General features: G+C 36.5%; 4 protein-coding genes across 4 annotated transcripts in view; all 4 read left to right on the top strand.

Moving 5' to 3' along the window:
- The window catches only part of LOC116287807 (uncharacterized), a 24,713-nt gene extending 20,993 nt beyond the window's left edge, over positions 1-3,720 (top strand). Inside the window, exons 8-9 of the mRNA XM_089039340.1 lie at positions 3,526-3,602; positions 3,675-3,720. The gene's annotated coding sequence lies outside the window, so the exon portion shown is untranslated. The remainder of the gene's footprint in view (positions 1-3,525; positions 3,603-3,674) is intronic.
- LOC116292402 (JNK1/MAPK8-associated membrane protein) lies at positions 3,032-7,367 on the top strand. Its single transcript, XM_031699721.2, has 8 exons — positions 3,032-3,397; positions 3,526-3,602; positions 3,675-3,832; positions 4,457-4,536; positions 4,675-4,795; positions 5,079-5,248; positions 5,865-5,941; positions 6,123-7,367. The coding sequence occupies exons 1-8, from the start codon at positions 3,331-3,333 to the stop codon at positions 6,321-6,323; spliced, it is 951 nt and encodes a 316-aa protein (XP_031555581.1). The 5' UTR covers positions 3,032-3,330; the 3' UTR covers positions 6,324-7,367.
- A 2,500-nt stretch (positions 7,368-9,867) lies between these two features.
- On the top strand, positions 9,868-11,952 carry LOC116292404 (uncharacterized). The gene is made up of 2 exons (XM_031699722.2): positions 9,868-9,969; positions 10,736-11,952. The coding sequence occupies exons 1-2, from the start codon at positions 9,952-9,954 to the stop codon at positions 11,174-11,176; spliced, it is 459 nt and encodes a 152-aa protein (XP_031555582.1). The 5' UTR covers positions 9,868-9,951; the 3' UTR covers positions 11,177-11,952.
- A 3,963-nt stretch (positions 11,953-15,915) lies between these two features.
- Positions 15,916-17,901, top strand: LOC116292405 (uncharacterized). The gene is made up of 2 exons (XM_031699723.2): positions 15,916-16,096; positions 16,874-17,901. The coding sequence occupies exons 1-2, from the start codon at positions 16,079-16,081 to the stop codon at positions 17,279-17,281; spliced, it is 426 nt and encodes a 141-aa protein (XP_031555583.2). The 5' UTR covers positions 15,916-16,078; the 3' UTR covers positions 17,282-17,901.
- Positions 17,902-20,350: the final 2,449 nt, after the last annotated feature.

The following is a 20,350-nucleotide window of genomic DNA, read 5'->3' on the forward strand; positions in this document are numbered from 1 at the left end:
GAAGTTCCGCCTTTAAGTTTCTTACTTGATCCTTGCTGCGGTAGTCGGCGTTGATTTCCTCTGCATGGTCTACCATTCCTTTTAACCATTTATGGGGCATTTCTCCGCAAATGGGAGGAGGTTGGCATGGATCTCCGGCAAATATAACTTGACACTTTCCGCGGAGGAAGTCTACAAATTCCTGCAGGATTTCTAATGGCACGGTGCAAATCTCATCCCATAATATCACCGGGGGTATGTCGCGTATTGCTTCCGGCACCCACTTTTGACCGTTCCAGCGAAAGAAGCTGTGGTACGTTTGCGCGTCGTAACCCATCTCCGTCAATTCTCTTTCAAGGCGGTGTGTCGGCGTTAACACCTTCACGCGAGGAAATAATTCCAAAACCCTGGTGGTCTTACCGCTGCCTCCCGGCCCGTACAGGTACGAAAAGCGTTGGTAAGAAATGGGGTCGTCGACGGATGGCAATGGCTCCACGGTGGGGACGGTGGCACCTTTTACGTGTTCCCCGTGGTATTCCACACGTTCTCTCCAGGCTTTTATCTCTTCATCTTTTATACGCCATTGACCACTTTCCGCGAGTTCGTCCTCCGTGTAAAACTCTTGCATTTTTTCTAACACTTCGGGCTTCACATACAAAGAATCCGTGGCCACGCGTGGAACGTCCTCTTTGTCAAACCGCAACAGCATTGACAATAGATTAATATGCGCATATGCGAGCATGCTGGCGCGTAAATGGTAATATTGCGGGCGATGATCTTGGTAATAACACAACGCATTCCATTGCCGTTCCCCTTGGCCTTCTATGAAATAATTCCACTTCTCTACGGACACCATAGTTCCTTGCTCATGTGCACGTTTTACGAGGAAGCTCAACTCTCCGTCATCGGTTATCAAACGCCGCTGCATGTGCTTTTCTCCTTCTTTTGCGCCTTGGGTGAACTTTCCTATGACGCTTCTGGCGGTGGGGTTATGCTCCGGAAGCCATTGCGTAAATGCAGAGTGACAAAGTATGGCTTCGTGCGCTGCGTACGTGAGAAGCTCGCGCTCTTCGAGAAACTTCAGCAGGGGTATGGGAATCCATTCTTTCTCCTGCAGATGTTTCCCATACCACGCGTAAATTATTGGATGTAAGCCCTTTGCTAACTTCCACGTGGTCAACCGCACGAACCCCGTAGCTGGGGCGTCGTATTTACCTGGCAAAGACACACGAAAGAATTGTGAGTCTGGATGCCCGTAGCGGTCGTAATACTCCTTACAATCCCCGAGGCCTTTAAAACTGGCAGGGTAACAATGTTTCATGTCTAAGGAGACGTATTCGTTCTCGTCATACTCCATGTTCCACAGACCTCCATGACCATGCTCTACGCAGGCTTTGGCTATGTCGGCGAATTCCTTAGGCGTGGACTTCCATCCGTTCCTCTTCTTTGCGGCTAAGAAGTCCAAACTACGAGAGCTAAGGACCTCGTCTGAGAAGTCTTCCCCTAAGGTTTCACAAGCACTTTGAATGCGTTGGTGTTCTACTAGAGGCCTGTAAAGAGTACCATCCTGCGTCATAAACTGACTTCCTTCCGCGTCCATCAACCAAACGGAATTCTCGTGGACCAATTCTGCCAACGGCGATGCTTTATAAACCTTAGTTTCCTTCTTTTTGGGGAACCTAAGTTCTCGCCAAGCGTGTCCATTGTGTTGGTAGATGATTATGGGGGCACCTCTACCTCCATATTTTTTCGTCCCTTCGTAAATGAGACCGTCAGTAATGTCCTTCACGTGTATGCGGCGTTCTAAGGCCGTCTCTAACTTCTTGATGTTCTCAATGGAGCCTCCAGTCCTATTAGTATCTCTTTCCCATTTCCTGATGGCTTCTCTTCTTTTTGGCGTAAGCTTACCGCCACGAGAGGAATCTTCGAAGAACTCTCTTACCAACTTCCCGACACAATTACCTGGATGTCGCATTGGTCGCAACTTTTTGACATCCGGCTCCTTAATCTCGTACGCACCGTAAATGACCACGGTAACCGGGTAAGCGACCTCATAGAAGAGCATGTCAATTCCCTCCAATGCCCCTGGTCGCGTGTGCTTATTCAAAACGAACAAATTCTGCTTACCAGACGCCCTGATGGGATTACGGCCCTTTTCTATCACCCACTCGCCGTCCAAATACTTCACGAACGTCAACTCCAAACGGTAGTCACCGTCCGGCATTCTGTCGATTATCCTTTCAGCCATCTCGTGATTCATAGTCTTGTCTGTCTTGCCCTCCATGAATGTAGCGAAGACAAAATCCGCATCTGAGTTATCCATCACCTGATTTCCCAGCCTGCGCACAGTTTCGTTTTGAATGTCGTTGACGGATGCCATGTATATCTAAAGAATATCTTTCCCTCCGTTTACGACCCCAACAGAGCAGCAGTTAGGAACCTTTCGCGCTGTCGGCCGATCGCGCAAGACCCCCTGTAGGGCGGTTAACCGACCTCCAAAACCCCCCCCCCCCCTGGTGTTTTTCGATATGCGATTTTTGGCATTGTCGGCGTTTCGCGAGTCCACCTAACTGCTGCTTCTTTCGTCACAGGAGGTAAAAAAACATGATTCCTTCACAGGTGTTTATTTTGCCCAACCTCTAATTTATGGAAAACAGAAAGGAAACGTTTTTATTATTTAAAATTAGTTCCTTTTCACAAATTTTTACCAAGATTTTTACCAAGCTAAAACGTCGGAGGAACTTCTCTTGCTTATGTTCACACTTTGCCAGAGTGAATTATCACAAACAGGAAGAATAATCCTTCCGCGTCATTTGCGGGAAATTTAAAACCGAACTTTCTAGGCGATTAATTTCAGTTAGAGTGATCTGAAGTCAAAGTTTCCCGCCCACGACACGCCTACGACGTTTGGTGTAGATTTTGATGAAGTCATACAAGCTGGGAATTTTGTCTGCGCGTGCGTGCGCTTTTCGTTTTTCCGCGCGCAGATGGTGTTGTTGTTTCGCGAAGCAGATTTTTTTTCATATTGCAGTACAGCAATTTTTAAGCACAAAGAAACAGGAAAACCTTTTTACGATGTGAGTACTTTCAAACATCGGAAACGATTCGTAAAATGACGATCATTAATCGATTGTACGGAGTTAATTGGATCCAGTCTCTTATCTGCTTTTTTCCAAATCCAAGATGGCGACTTTAAAGTCGTATCTATTTTGAAATGTCTTGAGTTCCTGGTCTGAATTTGTCTAAATGGATCCCTAGATTGGAATATTAAAGTCAATGTTTAGTCAACAAGATGACTAAAAATTATATTTGTCAAGTTTTAGAGTGAATTGTATTTGTAAATAGGCTTTAATGGACGGAAAAAGTTCGTTGTTGTTGTTGGCATCAGCCATAATCTTGTTACAGAGCACTTCTTCAGGTTGGTGGTTAAAGGCCTTTTATTGTTTTACAACAAAATTCTTATACTTGTTTCTGTAGCTTTCATTGCATATTTTCAATCTATTATTTTCATTATTGTACTAAATAGTTTTCTAATACGTTTGTTAGGAGAGACCGAGTCATGCCCAGGTCGATACTGTGGAAGAACGATCGACGAAGCGAGCGGAAAGATTTCAGAATGTGGTGTAAGTATACAAATCACTAGGAACTTTGATCTCACTTAAGACACCACCTATAGATATATTTTTTCGTTTCAGGCCTGTCCAAGAGGAAGCAGAAGTAATGGTACATTCTGTAACAAATGTACAAATACCCTTCAGATGTATGATTGGTCGTACTTGGGTTTTACCTTTCTTACTGCTCTTGTACTACACTGGTTTTTTGTGGATTACTTTTCTAAAAGATCCCAACAGGCGTAAGTCAAGAAATCACTATAATGTTTTTATAGGAACTATCAAATTTCATAGAACCCAAAGCGACCTCTGTGCTGACCTAAGTCAGGGCACAGCTAATGATTTAAACAGCCTGAAACAGCCTCTGGGATTATCAAAGTCAGGTCATGGCTAAGTCACAGATTGAACCCTAAAACAACCTCTGGGCTAGCTGACCTAAGCCAGGGCATAGCTTTCTTACAGATCGAACCCTGAACCAGTCTCTGGGTAATCAAAGTCATGTCATGGCGAAGTTAGAGATTGAACCCTGTAACAACCTCTGGGAGCCTGGTCAATGTCAGGGCATAACTAACTTACAGACTGAAATGGAATTGAGTGTGTTAGTTTTTGTGGGTGAGGAAAACCACAGAACATGAAGAAAAACCCTTGAATCAAGAAAAAAAACCTAACAAATTCTACTCACATATGATGCTGAGGGCAGGAATGAAACCTTGGGCCCCCAGAGTTGAGAGGGAAGTACACAACTACTACACAACAGCTTGATTCCCATGTAAAAAAAAAACGCAATATCAATGTGCTATTCCAAATATATGAGAATGATGATGTATTTATAACAACTTACAGCACTGTATACCTTTTTCATTCAGAATAATTATTCTCTTTGCCTGTGGAGCCATAGAAACAACATGTGCTGCTTTTTTCACCCTTCTTTTGAATGAACCAAAAGGTTGGTACAATTTATAAATAAATATACACTGAATCATTTAACAACAAATTATAAACTATTCATGGGATTCCTGTGGTCATTATTATTAGATGTCATCAAATCATCAACATTAATACCATCAGTTTTATTGACTTTCAGGAACCTTAAGCCTCACTTCCTGTTCTTCAGAACATCTTTCTGACTGGTATACAGTGTTCTACAATCCCAAGCCAGACTACGTCAACACTATACACTGCACTAATGAGGCAGTCTATCCCTTGTAAGTCATATACTGGCATCTTTAAGGTCAATAGACCTTTCATGAATTTGCTTGGGTGACCAAGTGCAACTTTGACTTTGACCCATAATTGTTTGACGGTCACTCAGAAAAGTGAATTTGAAAATGTCCATTATACCTATTACGCCAAAAATCCTTGCCACTTGATAAGTGAAGTACAGTACTACTAAAACAGCTCATTTGAACCTTACAGTCACACTGAATAATGAATAGATCTATCATAACAGTTCAGTGAGTAAATTATTATCATTCTTATTTCTAACAGGTACACTATTGTTCTAACATTCTACGCCATATGTGTTGCTATGCTGTTAGTAATACGACCTCTGATGTCACACTACATTTGTGCAGGCCAGGGCTTATCTTCTATTTATGCTGGCATGTACTTCCTTCCTATTTTGACCGCAATACATGCAATACTTGGTGGATTGTTGTGTAAGTAGAACCGCTCCTCAGTTTTTACTGGACTCCTTCACAACCAACTATGTTGGGACTTATCAAGGGCGGATCCAGGGGGGGAGGGGGGCAAAGGGGGGCTGAAGTCCCTCCTTCAGCAGGAAAAAAAAAACAACTGAAGAATTAGATGCTTTTTTTTATTGTTTTCCGTTGTGTTGATGGAAGAAACTCAATTAGCCCCCCCTAAAGTTTTGGCTCGATCCGCCCTTGCTCGTGGCCAAAGCAATTACAAGAGTGGCACAGTTCAAGGTGACAAACTGAAAGTGAGGATGTGAGGGTTGTCAAGCTCATGTGGGAATCAAGGGTGGTGTAGTGGTAGTGCACTTGCCTCTCAACTTTAGGGTTCAATTCTTAGACACAACATCATGTGAGCAGAGTTCTCTCCCTCAATTCAAAGGTTTTCCTCTGGATTCTCTGGTTTTCCTCCCTCCATCAAAACCTAACCTAAATTTGAAGGTTTCAAGGTCTCTTTAGGAATCATAGAAAACGTGTGTGTACTTTTTCTCCCACAATGAACATCTTAACCAATAAAGCAAGATTTATGATAGCTATTTAATGTTATATTCATGCATGGTATACTATTCTCTTCCAACAGATTATACCTATCCATATATCATTCTAGTATCATCAGTCCTTAGCACTGCCACTGTCTTGGCTAAGAACCACATTACGGTAAGAACAAATGCATTTAGAACACATTTTCCACGTGTGATCTAGGTGATCTAAGTGTCATCTAGGAAGTGTATTGCCTGATTTCAGTTTAGTGACTGTTGTCTCGATCAGTGCAAAGCAATGAAAACAGTAGTAATAAATATGGATAATCTAACCTTCTCACATTGTATTTGTCTCCTAGGGGTTCCGTCAGCTGCTTGGAAGCAAGCGCCTTGTTGCAATCATGATTGGTCATTGGCTTCTCCTTGCCTATGGTTTACTTGCGCTAACACAAGTTAGCAAACCAGTGGTACATGGCCCCATGTTTTTTCTTGTCACTACTCCTGTCATCTTCTACCTGGCAACTTCATCTTTGACAGATCCCTCTAAGTTTAAGCGCTAGGTAACTCCTAAAGTCTAGAACAAGACACAAGTGTTGCATTTAGCACTAGTGGCAAAAATGTTTCAATGGATGTCACTGTTAGCTTCTTTCCTTATGACAAAACTATATAATACTTCAGAAAAATCAGCCAAAAAAACCAGATATTCTAGTCAATAGTATACTACGGCACAAATGTTGACTTGTAATAAACTCCTGCCATTACTAGCAAGGTGTTCACTATGAATTTCCTTGTACACAGGCATCAAGGAAGAAGAGCTCAACTTTGTAGTTTCCTTGTTATTACCAATAACATGTTCACAGTGAAATTCATTGCACACAATATTGTGCACAAAATGTGGACATGATAAAAGTTGGGAAATTTGAGAAAAACGAGAAAACAAATGCATTTCTTACTTTTAGTGATTTCTCAAACCATTGCTATGAAGAGATGAAATGTTTTTCAGGAGTGGCAGAGCCAGGGGATGGGGGGATGGGGGGCTTAAAAAGTGCTCTGCCAAGGGCCTTACTCATGCTGCAGCCATGTTTATGCTCATGAGAATTAAAACCTTTGTTTAAACCAAATATATTTATTCTAAAGCACTTGAATGCGAGGCTACAAGTGAGAAAATCTATTGTCCAGTCCACTTGGCTGCTGAGTGAGTAAAGCCCATCCCTGTTTTTGCTGTATAAAAATAATGATAAATATACAAACTATAAAATGTGAAATCGTGCTGATAGAAGCCCAGAACTATTCTTTCCTTACTGATTTTTGAGTAGGTAACAAAAGATGACAAAAACTACCACATCTTTGTTTTCTGTATTACCTTCTTCGTTAAGGTTTACCAGATTCAAGTTAGTTGACAAAATAAAGAAATTATTGCAACTCAAAAGTATCAGAGTAAAAAAAAAAAAATCAGAGTGATTCAACACCTAATCAGAAAACATATTCTGAAGAATAAAACTTTGAGGTATTTCAGTAATTTGAATTGTTAGCATACTTTGTAAATAAATTATTTCAATGAAAAATATGTAAAAATAAAGTCATTTGTTTTGAAAGGCCAAGAATGCTAGTAATCATCATCAATGATCATAGTCTCTAAATATTTTTGCTGTCCTCTTTCTCTCCCTACCAAAGGTAATTTGACTCTGTTGGCAGGGAATAGCAACCTTAGCACAAATAAAGTGATGACAATAGCTGTATATGAAGTAAACACTTGATATTCAAGTGGCTGTTGTCTGACAAGGAAGTCCAATTTGTTTATTTTTTCAGTTGACAAACAAAATTTAGAAAATCTGTGTAACTCAAGTTTGAATCAATTCAATATAACATTTAAAATAATCGTTATCATTATTATTTAGTAATTGACTGAGTCAAATACTTGTAAAACTTAAGAATTTTTTGTAATGTTTTCTTACTTGAGGTCTTTAGAAATCAAAAATTAATAACGTATTGACGTCAGAATCATTAAAATATTGAAGTTAAAATGATGGCTGAACTTAGTTAATATCAATTTTTTAAATTCAAACTGTGGCCTTAAAGAAAGAAAGTTTGTCATAAATTTAAAAAACATAATCACGATTACATTTGCATTTGAATTTTAAATTTAAAGGAAAAACCGAATCAACTAAAGAGACGATGAAAACGAAGTTTTAATGATGTCTGGAACACATTGCAGGGAAAAGTCAATCCATAGAACAATAAAGAATGCGATACTAGGATTAGAGTTATATAACACGTAGTTTTAGACATAAAAAAAGCTCAATAAGCTTAATATCTTGTAATAATTTTATTGACCGAAGACAATGAGGTAAATGAGTTCACGCTTCCATTAAGATTGTGCAAGATGAGAAAAACAAAAAGTCTTAATTACGAAGTAATTATATAAACACTTGAAAAAAATCTTATCTTAAATTTATGGTTATCTTTTATATGTCGTTCATCACTGGAAACAGAAGTAGATAATTAGACAGTAAACTACAACCAGAATTACTTAGCTGTCTTGAAAATACAATAAAATATTTTGGCAAAAAAATAAGGAAAAATTTAGGAAAAAGAGGACGATTTGAATGGGTCGGTTTGACGTCACAAGTCAGGGAAAAGCCATTGTGTTAACACAGAGACCGACCCGGAACCTCACACAGGAAGGAAGACGTTACACTAAGTGAATCGCGATCGATCCTGAATTGTTAGAGACTTCAATGAGCTAATTTATATTTTTAACACTTACAAAATCCAATGGTTTTGTTATTTCATGTTGCTATTGAAGATGATTTTTTAAAAATCTATCAGTTTTTTTGGGGTATTTTCTTATTTTTTATTAAGGATATATTTGAAATACCTTTAAGTAATTGCTTGAATTGACCGGATTATAAAGACTTAAACCATTAATAGTTTTTGTCTAGTTTCAACTCAAAATTACATATACTCCAAACAAAAGACTAGTATCAATAGAATTTGTCAGTTTTCTCATTCTTGACTCGTATAAATAACGTCAATGAAAATGTCTTCCTTTGGATGGCGTTAATCGTCTTGAGTCTACGTACACGTGCTGTCAATTATGCAGACAAGTTATGCCTGAATGCCGAACCAAGTAAAGACTCAAGGCTACAAGAAAGCATGTAACCGAATGGCACGCTAAAAAAATGTTGATGATATTTTTTCCAAAATATATTATGTAGATCTCTTACTGTTTTTTTTTTTTTTTTTTTTTTTTTGGAACAGTTTTAAAAAACCATTGATTTTGAAATTTCTTATTATCTTCTTTCATCATTTTTTTCCACTCTTCGTTCAGTTTGGTGGGTTAAAAAATAACATTCAATGAAGAAGGTGTGTTACGTTTTTTCCAGTTTCCTTCTTTGGTTTCTTTTCTCTTTCTACTATTATGTAAAAAATGAAAAATTTCATTCGTACAAAATATCCTCCCGGAATATTCAATAGTTTAAGTTAGAAAAGTATGCATAGAAAAGTGCAAACACGACAATGATTTCGAATTGCTAACCAGTCCAGCTTGTGATGACACTTTGAGTTTGTTCATAAATTTCGTTTTCATTATTTCTTAACGTAAAAATGACAATAATATTGTATATAGTTGCTATTCACATTGCGTAATTATGGTGCTACAGAAATAAGTGGTCCAAGTTGCATCAACTAAGAAGCCATTGTCTTCCAAAATTGTAATGGAATTCAAATTCATTTACGAAGTTTAGGAAAGTTTTTGACAAAGCTAGCGTTGTAACTGAATGCAAACCTGCATTAGATACCAAAGATTACTAACTAACAATTTGAATGCAAGTTAAAACCAATCCTGTCTTTAATGCAAGACTGAGAAGGAAAGGAAGTTGTTACTGTATTCATCTAAAATTGTTTTTTGGTTTTCCCCTAAATTTCCTCGTTCTACTTCAAGAATTGTATTGTCTTTGAAGAAAATTTTTGAATGTTGACCTGTATGTAAATTAGTTGCTGTAACAAAGACGTCACTCTAACGATAAGGGAATTTTAGGATATTTCTGTAAGAATTACTTAACGACTGAGTTTTATCTATATAAACCCAGGATAAATTAGACAGAAAGAAATTCAAAGTTTGATAACCTACGAAGCTAACAGCAAACAAGGTTAAAGAAGAAATATTTTTAAAAGAGGGAAACCACAATGCAGCTGGCTTCGATGGTAAGTTACTAGGCTTAAAACTTAGCAAATGAATTTTCGAACTTAAAAAAGTATTTTAAAACTTCGATATAGTTCTTAGCCCATGTTGGAAAAACTTTTCAATTCGTTATTGAGATTAACCAAGGTACGGACTCTCTCTCGATCATCTGTGCCTGCGGGTACAGGCAGACAAGCATACGGTGGAAGTTTAAAACACCTGACTTAATAATAACCGACACGCGGCTGTTTCGACTTTATAGAGTTAAAAGGACCGATCAAGGAAAATTATTTTATTTCATTCAATTTAAAAATTCCGAGATATTTAATGATTAAAGTGTAAGATTAAACGTTCATATCAATATATTATGTCATTTTTTTGTTTATTTATGTAAGGAATGTTTTGTGAAACAGAGCGTGTACAATTTGACGAGTGACCTCAATCAATTATTTTAATGAAATATTTAACGCTTACTCGCATGGTTTTATCTGTCAATTCGAATGATAACTGTTTATAACGGGATAAGACAAGAATTAATAGTAATATATATTAATAATTTTCAATTAAATAATTAAACATCTGCATGATCAATGCTTCAATTTTGTAAATAATAAGCTATAGTTATAATGATATAAAAGAAATTGTAATCGTATATAATAATAATAATAGTAATAATAATAATAATAATAATAATAAATACATTGACATTATTAAAGACACTAATAGTCTTTTTTCACTGGTCTTTACTACTTAACTAGCTGACCAATATCTGATTGTTAATATTCACAGATGTGTATTGGACTCATAGTAACAGCATTAATAATGGCGATGATAACAGCCGCACCAACTCCCAACTGTGGTATAATCCATCTTAGACCACGGCAACTAATGGACAAGTTCACTAGTGCAAACTGGCTCGTGGTAGACCGAAGTCATGGTGAAGGGATTGCCAGAACACGAAGACTAACGAGAAGCATTAGTGAAAATGTCGTCCATAATGGCAAGTGTTCTTGGAAGTACACGTTAGACGATAACGCGTCTAGGATTCCTAGATTCATCCCTAGAGCAGAATTAACCTGTAGCAACTGTTCTCATTTCTGTAAGGCGAGTTTCTGGGAACACCACGTACTCGTGAAGGACTGTAAACGTCTGAGGTCTGTCCGACAAAAGGTAGATGTCTGGAAAACATCTACTGTTTCGTTACCCAACTCCTTCGTCTTCGACCCTTGATGGAACCCAACATCAAGTCTACGATACACGACATAGCTTTTTATAAGTAAATATTAACATATTTATATTACTATATTTAGTGGCCATAATGTTCAATATTTATAATCTAATTTTTTTAAACAAAAGTTTGATACATAGTACGCTGGATGTGTTTGTGAGACAGCAAGACACCATGGTACATACGTCACGACAGTCACAGGTTGGTGACCATGCGACGTCACGCAATTAAACGTCACGAATGATTTACTGCGTTACATTGTGTAATCTGTAGTGCTCATTATCATGGTGTACTGTCACATCCATCATTTATATAGGAAACTGACCCTGACACACGTAGGATATGATCAATGTGGCCTACTTGGGCCTATCATAACAAGGAACAACTTTGCACAAGGTTGAGTTGCTCAATGAGGCAGATAACTAGGTGATACTGCAGCACTTGAATATCAATCAATCAATCAATCAATAGGTTATTCAATCACATATAAAGCTTATAAAGCTCGTTCAAAATACGTAATCGAGCCTGGAAAACGTTAACCGAAGATGCTTTGAAAACCATTTGAATCCTAAAATTGTAGATTAGATTTGATTCACTAAGTGATCGGTGACTGTTAGCTCAAAGAGCTCGACAATACGTTACCTCATAATGAAGTATAGTACTTCTATTTATCTGCTGATTAACGAGCAGTATCTATTAATGAATATCGATTATAGATAAATAATATGCAAGTATACACCTGTAACATTGATACATTTAGTATCAAAATATATAGTTGTATATAATGTATATATATGCCATGTTTTTAAACGAATAAATATTGTGACGAAGCTAAGTAAATAATAAAGTGATGATATTTTTATCGTTTTTATTATTTTTCAAAAGGGAAGGGACAGAATAGATCAGATCGGTTTAACACTAAAGTCCTATATCAAACAGAAAATAGAAATAAAAACCTAAGATGGCAGAACCTCGTTCAACCGGGTTTGATTCAGTATCATTTTTTCAGTATTGCTATTTTAACTGGGCAACAGTTCAAATGAACTGAACTGAATTAGCACAACAATCAGCTGTAAAAACAACGCACCAGATAGACTATTTTCCACACTTCAAATCGATGTTCATTGAAGATAGTACAAGGCATAAGCTGTAGGTATATACTGGTAGGGGGGCCGGCTGGTCTCTTCCTCTGATGGTTCGGCTAAAGCATTCATATCCAGCGTGATCCCAGACACCAAGGGCAGATTGGCTGCCAGGTTCAAAGTCCTTACGACGCCTCAGCTTCTGTTTTGAATTTCTGTCTGTGAACTTACGTTTAAATTTCACATGCATCATGCACATATTTTTATTGTATCTAATCCCTCTATATTGGTAATACTTGATATTGCTTTCCCTGGTAACAGTTTACTAACAAGAGCTCTTACTCCACTATATTTATTAGTACTATTCTGGACTACTATCTACCAAGTGGAATCCCAGTCCCCGCGCGACAAATAAGGTGCCCAATCTTCACTCCTTCCTGACCATTTTCGTTCCCAGACCCTACTCATTGGTCAAACCTCCGATTTTCGTTATGAGGAAGCTCCGAGTACGATAAATCTTTCTGTCAAGGACAGGAGAATATCAAGAAGAGAATAGGAGAAAATATTTCTTGAATCGGTCAAGGTAGTGGAGGGTGAGATCTTACCGTTTCTAGCAAATAATATGATAATTACAAAAGTAAAGGACGGTAAACCCCCGAGTATGCAGCTCGTATAGTTGACCTCGTCTAAGCAATGTCAACTTTATTTTCAACATTACTAATTTATTTAAAACTTACCCTCATCTCGCTTGTAAGGAGTCGTGGAACAGGAATTCCAGTCCGTAAAATCGGCCAAGTTATCCATTATGTTATTTTAAGCATATTTAGGTCCACGCCCAGCTACGCGGTAAGTCCCCGTATTGCAGACAGCCTTCGGCATAACTGAAAGAGTAAGGAAAAACTCTGTGTTCCTCTTTCGTTATTTGGTAAAAGCTGAATTAATTTTAACTATTAATCAGAGACATAGAATTAGAACTGCAAGAGGTGGATTTATTGAGTAATAATAATAAAACGCGAAAGATCATTTTGACAAGGTTTTTTGGCGACGTTTCGATGGTGTCTGGCATTACTTGAACTTCCAATAAATACTCTTGAAAATGGTGGTAGCTATATCAAAACGTCGAGAAAAAAAATATATAAAATCTAAGACGGGAATATAAACGGTGTGTATATGTTTAGCATTAGTGACCATTTTCTAAATCAGTATAGATAACATCAAAACAAAAATATAAACAAGGAATCGATACGATATTAAGAGATTACACGGAGTGTATTCTGATTACTTCTATCATGATGGTTTTGTTTCTTCAGGTCTCGCTAGTTATCCTGAATGTGCCTCCTTTGAGTTAGCTACTATCCTTGAGTTTTCTTTCGAATTCTTTGGTCAAGAAAAGGAACTGATCCAATATCCAATGACTTAAGGTGTTTTTGCTGTCTGGAGTGTTATTAAAGATTTGAATTATGCTTCTTCAAGCCAATTTTTTTAGAAAAACATTCCGGACTTCAGGCGAATTCGAACCCATGATCTTCGGAATTTTAACATTAGAGAAAAAAAGAGAAAAAAAGAGGGAAAAATTAGTTTGAAGAAACATGATTCACATCTTTGAATTCAATGACGTTTTTCACTGTTCGTTCCATGACGAAAAGGTCTTTCAGCATAGCAGTTTCGACTCATAAGTCACGCTAGTAATCAGTCAGTCATAAGTCACGCTAGTACTCAGTCATAAGTCACGCTAGCAATCAGTCAGTCATAAGTTTCATTGTTCTAGTAGGATTTCCTCTTTTACTGAACATCTTTATCGTGTATAGTTATTTTAGTAAATGCTAACTGAATATATATTTATCTCTGATTACCTAATGCATCTCCGATCAGTGTTATCGTAGGATTTTTCATATTTTTGCTACTAAAAATAATAATAATACTAATAACTTTAATTCTTAATGTGTAGTGAATTTTGACGGCTTGGCTTTAGCTTCTTTAAACAAAGAGTTCCGAGTTGATTGATTTAAAAGTTAGAAATTTAAACTTGGAACAAACCATTGACAGGCGACGTAAGATGAAACCAGTGTTTGTTATTATTTGAGATTATTATTACAAATCACTATAATAATGATAATCCTCTAACTTAAATTTACTTTATATAGGGAAGGATACGAAATTTTCATTTAAAGGTTTTACTTTAACTTAACGAATAATGAAAATAAATACTCTCTAAATTTATTTTTAGGTGAAGTAACTCTTTGGTGTAGCGTATAGCTTGCAGCTTTTGACCTCATGAGCTGGTATGTGTTTGGCTTGAGCTTTGCTGTTTTGACGTTTCACTAGTTAAATGCCAAATAGTATCTGCAAGTCTATTGAATAGTTAGAGATGTTATAATGCGGTGCGATGTTATAATGCGCCTATCTCTGTCATGGTGACAGAGATAGGCGAACCAGGAAGTAGAACGAGATGGTCCGATGACTCATTGGTAACATACGTCAATCTACACTTTTGCTTATTTGCATATCGGATATCGAGCTGATCAGGAACAACAGAGCAGAAAAGAAATAAGACGGGATAAATAAACTAGAACGTCAAAACTCAGCCGATTCACGTAGCTATATGGAGTAAAAACTAGTTCTCCGAGTTAAAAAAAATGCAGAATTAAATACCCCATTCACACCAAGGCTTAAACATGTTTTAAAGTGGTTTAACTAAACAGGTTTGGAAAACTATCTACGAACACTGCACAATATTTGGTGAAATAATGCATGTAAACTATCCTTTGTCTTGCTCTGACAATATTTTAGAAAGTTACATTATATTGTAGGTTTCTAGTTTCTCAATTTTATTCCTAATGAAAACATAGTTTAACTAAACACGTTTAGGTGTGAATGGGGTAAAAGTTTGTTCATTTATGATTAAAAGTTGACAAAATAAAGTTTGGTTTAGAAACTGCCTTAGGTGTATTTCTAGTAAAATTATTATATCGGAGAAAAGAAGACTTTTCTTTCAACTCTGCTTGCTTCTGCTTGTAAGAACTGTAAAGAGTGACCACTTGTAGCAAGATTTTTTTTTTTCGTATGCACAATTTATATACTACAACGATAAATGAAGTGATCGTCGCCTAAAAAATAAACATTGTTTCAGAAGGTCGTAGAATCTAAGCGTCGTTACATGCTTGTTTGTAGTTTGTTTTCAAGATCTCCGTAGTGCTAGAACTTGTAGACCAATCAACTTCTAAAAAAAGCTTGATAGGGTAATTCCCTTGTCTTACTTAGCGTCACACAAATAAAACTTCCCAATTTTTTGATCAACTTTTGATAGCGCAGTGCTATTAGAGCTGAAACTGAGCTGAATCTATTCAAAATAAACCAAAAATATTTTCTCATAATTTATGGATAATTCGAGTAACTTTATCAACATTTTTGGGCATATTTTTGCAGATGAAGGATCGCGTAGTTCTCGGCTTTCCTGACTTAGTACGATTCAGAGCAAAGAAATGCTTAGTTTTAAAAATTATGCAAAGTAAACTAGGGCCATAAACCGGAACATAGCGATTGTGTGACTACATACGTAATGAATTAGGTAATGAAAGCCTAAACGGAAATGGGCTGTTTGACGACATTAATGAAGGAACCTCGAATCAGTATATGAAATGATTTCACGCAATTTTTTGGGGTAATTCCCTTATGATAAATATATCTTTTTTTGCATGGTATAAATATGACTAAGAAACGAAGAAGACCTAAAACCAAATTATTTAAAATAAGTAGCTCAACTGAGCACTTACAGTACGTTCTGCTACTCAAGTATCCCACGGATTTCTACAAGATACTGATATGAATTTTATAGAAAAGGTAAGGCTTCAAAAACTTTTGTTGACGAATTTTTTCAGAGTCATTTCGGTATCAAGATTCCGTCGAGCATAGCCCGATAGTGAAAGATGATTTTCGAGTTGTTTCAACTCAATTTCAGTTGCTTTTTCGTTTTACCTTTTTTTGAGACAGAAGTCAAAACAGATTTACTTAAGATAAGTTGTTTGTTGAAAGTACTTGCTAGTAATTAAATTTGAATTTTTTTTTTTTTTTGACACTGCAAGAAAGATATTACGTTCGATAATCTGAATTTCTGAAATACGTTTTTCAATATAAAGTTACTCAACACAAGTCTTTTTAACGACTTTGTTTTTCCTTTCATTTTATATGTAAAACGTAAGCGAAAGAAAGAAAGAAAAAAACAGCTTTTGTTAGTCAAGCGGCAAATCTCCGACAAGTCAAATCCTGGTCGATTTGCCAAAGAAATTTAGAATGGTCATTTATATAGTTTTCTTGCCATATTTTCAACCTGCTTTATTATAAGTAAGTAAGCACCTAAGATAAAGTGAACAGTACTACTATAAAAACAACCTTAGTGAATTAAACAATACATGTCATGGTCGATTTGGGAAGCATTGATCTGAAGTGATAATAGGACTATTCGTGCATTCTATCATTAATATTCCATAAATTATGGAATCGAGGAATCCCGATTAACAACATTAATTTTAAGAGTTTCTTTGTTCGTGGGAGTCATGACATTACTACTTTTTTGTTTCATCCACGTTTTAATTAACATCAATTTTGTTTTCTTTTTAGCTTCTGTCGCTTCTATTCATCACTTGGCTATTCGTTCTTACACTTCAAGCACCTTGTAATAAGAGGAAAATTAACCCCGAGAAAGCACTTAAAAGATTACGAAAAAAGTATCGTTTTGTGGATGCATTTCGTGTCAAACATGAAGCTGATACTGACAGTGATCAAGTTGTTGGAATGTATTGTCCATGGCAAGTCGTACATGAAGACACATCAACGAGTGGAGTTACCCAGATTCCAAAGTTCGACGTCAAAGCTGTTTGCCCAAAATGCAGACATTATTGTAAACCAGTGTATTACATAATCAGAGTTCTACGAACGAAAGGATGTGATAAAAGAACTGGCGAAGAAAGATGGATACAAGTGGAGAAGAGAATACCCGTGGCGTATGTCTACAACCCTAGTGTCTAGTAAAAATGTCTAAAAAATCCTTAATAGAATATATATTATCCAAATGACAAAGCTAAACCAACATAGCAATATTTAAGAGGAGTCGATATTATTCACGTTGCCTAGTTACAGTCCACGTGAAATTGATTTTTATTTATTTGTAATTAATAATTATCTGATAAATATCAGTCCTATATCCCTATTCTCAGTAGAGAAGAATTCGTTTGTGATATTCACACGATATCTGTTGCCTTTTATGAAGAGGGCGAATTAAGTTCCAATAGTAGTGATAATATTTAAAAAAATATCTATACAGGAATCTAAAAACTATAGTATATACACATTATTGAAATATGGCGACCAATTTGAATAACTCTTGTTCAGAACCGACTAGAGACTGACTAGCCTCGTGTGCACGTGAAAACACAAAAGCATTTTTCACATGTATGAGAGGCTAGTCAGTCACTAGTTAGTGCAGAACAATATTTCAAATTGGTCGCCATATTTCGAATTGGGGAATAAATCTGATGATTTACATAGTTTACTACAGAAATGTTAGTAATGTAATATTTAACATAGCTATTTAAAAGTATTTTTACAAGAGTCAGGAAAGAGGAAACATTTTTACATTATAACGTATTTAACGTGTATTTTTTTAAATTTAGCTTTACATTAAATAAAGTTTTTTACTGTTATAAAAAACTATATGTATTGAGAAGTATTGAGACGTAGATTGAAAACAGAATAGCAGACTTCGCTTACGACTAGTGCGAATAAAAAATAAAAAAGGAAGAGAAGAGAAGAGAAGAGAAGAGAAGAGAAGAGAAGAGAAGAGAAGAGAAAGGAAGAATAGTGGAAGAGAATTTCAGTTCTCTCTTTCTCCGCATGCCCCAACATCTCCTAACCTTGGATGGGTTGTTACACCGAATTATAAATATCTTATTATCTGGAACACTAGTCACAGGTTCAAGTGCATCACGTGCAGATCATGTCCACTTGACAAACTAACTATAAGGAAGCCGTATCTGGCACAATCTTTAGTGATATGACTAAACATAATAGGCAAGATCAAATAACGAAATAGTAAGAGGGGTTTGATCAGATACTGACGGTGTTCATAGCACACGACAGACAATGATTAAACATAATGCCTATATGCACAAGGTGGAATAAACCTGTGAAACAGATCATGGCCAAGGAAAGGATGCAAAAAACATATATACCTTTTTCTAAAAAACGTTGTCATCGCCAAAGGCGATAGGCGATAGATATATCGTATACTGCCAGACATGTACAAACGCCTGTAAATTTGTCAATTTTCAACTAAAGTTTTCTCGGCCGATATATAACACCTGACATATGATGAATCTTCGTTGGGTTACTAAAGTAAAGGTGCTCTTTTAAGCGCTGGTATTTCACTCAGTTTAATTTTAACTCATTCGAATTTGAGGTCGCCATTTTGGCAAAGGGTCTATTGCATATGCGTCACCTGAGAGAGAAAGAGAGAGAGAGAGAGTTATATATACTATGCATACATATAAATGTATACACGCACATACGTGTTATATCTTTAATGGCCTTTAATGGCTTGATCAGGAAGTGAACCGACTGTTCTTATATTTGACAGACCAAGCGCACGTACTATCTTATAATCATCCTATTCCTATTTACGGAAAATATACCTGCATGTTTCACGTTATATTTATTATATATTTTCACGATTATCACATCTTTGAAGTTATTTCCTTGCGGCTGCTATACATCCCTGTGTAAATTAATTGGCCTTTAAATATTGGTTTTATCTGTGGCCGGTAATGACGATATCAGCCCTTGCTTTGACCGCTCCATGTTAAATTATCACAACATTGCGCCATACTAAGTTTTGAGGCACTCAGTATTACTCATACGACCTGCCCACAAGTAGAGTCTTAGTATTATGACCGAGTTATATGCTCCGTTTGGTTGTAACCTGTTAATGATTTCCCGCTAAAATCTCATCACAAATCAATGACCATAAAGGGCCTACTTTCCGACAAATATAAGTGATTGTTAGTAATATGCCCGGAACTAAAACGGCCGATAAACACTTTATCCATTCCTCCTACCAGTTAAGTTCTCACACGAGGAAGAACTTTGTCAATTTCCCGCTTTTTCAATCTATGGTTTTCCCCTTCCGAGTAAGCTCGTATACAACAACTGAACCTTCAACTAAGACTAATTTGAACCCATATTTGGTTAGGAATTGCTCCCCTGCACGATCGTCATATATCATCTATAAACTACTCTGGTATATTTATTCCTCGGAACTGTGTATTGACAAAGAGAAGTGATGTTTATAAATTGCCATTAGCCATAAGCACGCTTCATCATGTTCATGTCCTATATTTTAAACCATATTTAGAATACACACTGACCGCCATGCAAAGCTGAAATAACAGCTGAAAAGATACAAGATAAGGTTTTTTACTTTCGTCGGTTTATTTTAAGTCTCTTACATCTTGATATTCAAACTAGTCATTGACAAACTTCTGTCACGTCCAACTTCACTTCAAGTTTATATTATCAACTATACGTGCTCGGCTGCGGATGTTAGACATTTCAGTCATATATAGACTGCGAATTTAATTTAATTTCGTCACAAAAATCCAATATAAGTGAAAGCGTACGAAAAGGGTAATTAATATCAATGAAGAAAACGGGCAGTTCATAAACGCACCAGCCATCAAAGGACTCCTTTAAAAAAATATTCTCCTTCCTTTCTATTTGGTGTCATTTTTCTTGGTAATCCTTAATTTGCCAGTTTGTATTAGCAAAACGAATCTGACTTAGACTGGACTTAGAACAAAACAAAATCTTATCGTTAAATATCTCATTACTTTTTGTTTTCCTTTTATTCTTTCTTGAGGAGATGAAAGGATCCGTAGACATCCTGTTCCAACACTAACTGATCTTACTCAATCTTTAATCATCATAAACCAAGTCATTAACATCTATTTTTACTTTGCACCTCGCCGATTAAATTTTCCCTAGTATTTTTGAAGTCTCACGCTTTTCCTGGGTGATTGAGACCTTAAGAAATGGTTGTTTGAT

This window comes from Actinia tenebrosa, unplaced genomic scaffold (genome assembly GCF_029948245.1).
Source record: "Actinia tenebrosa isolate PJP-AT-01 unplaced genomic scaffold, QUT_ActTen_1.0 PGA_scaffold6__47_contigs__length_16458017, whole genome shotgun sequence".
In the NCBI taxonomy this organism is placed as follows: domain Eukaryota; kingdom Metazoa; phylum Cnidaria; class Anthozoa; order Actiniaria; family Actiniidae; genus Actinia; species Actinia tenebrosa.

What these genes read in the sequence shown, in the direction of transcription:
- LOC116292402 (XM_031699721.2), top strand. Translation starts at nt 3,331, where the DNA reads ATGGACGGAAAAAGTTCGTTGTTGTTGTTGGCATCAGCCATAATCTTG. An exon ending in TCTTTTGAATGAACCAAAAG is followed by an intron (nt 4,537 to 4,674) that starts GTTGGTACAATT and finishes ATTGACTTTCAG; the next exon opens with GAACCTTAAGCCTCACTTCC. An exon ending in AATACTTGGTGGATTGTTGT is followed by an intron (nt 5,249 to 5,864) that starts GTAAGTAGAACC and finishes CTCTTCCAACAG; the next exon opens with ATTATACCTATCCATATATC.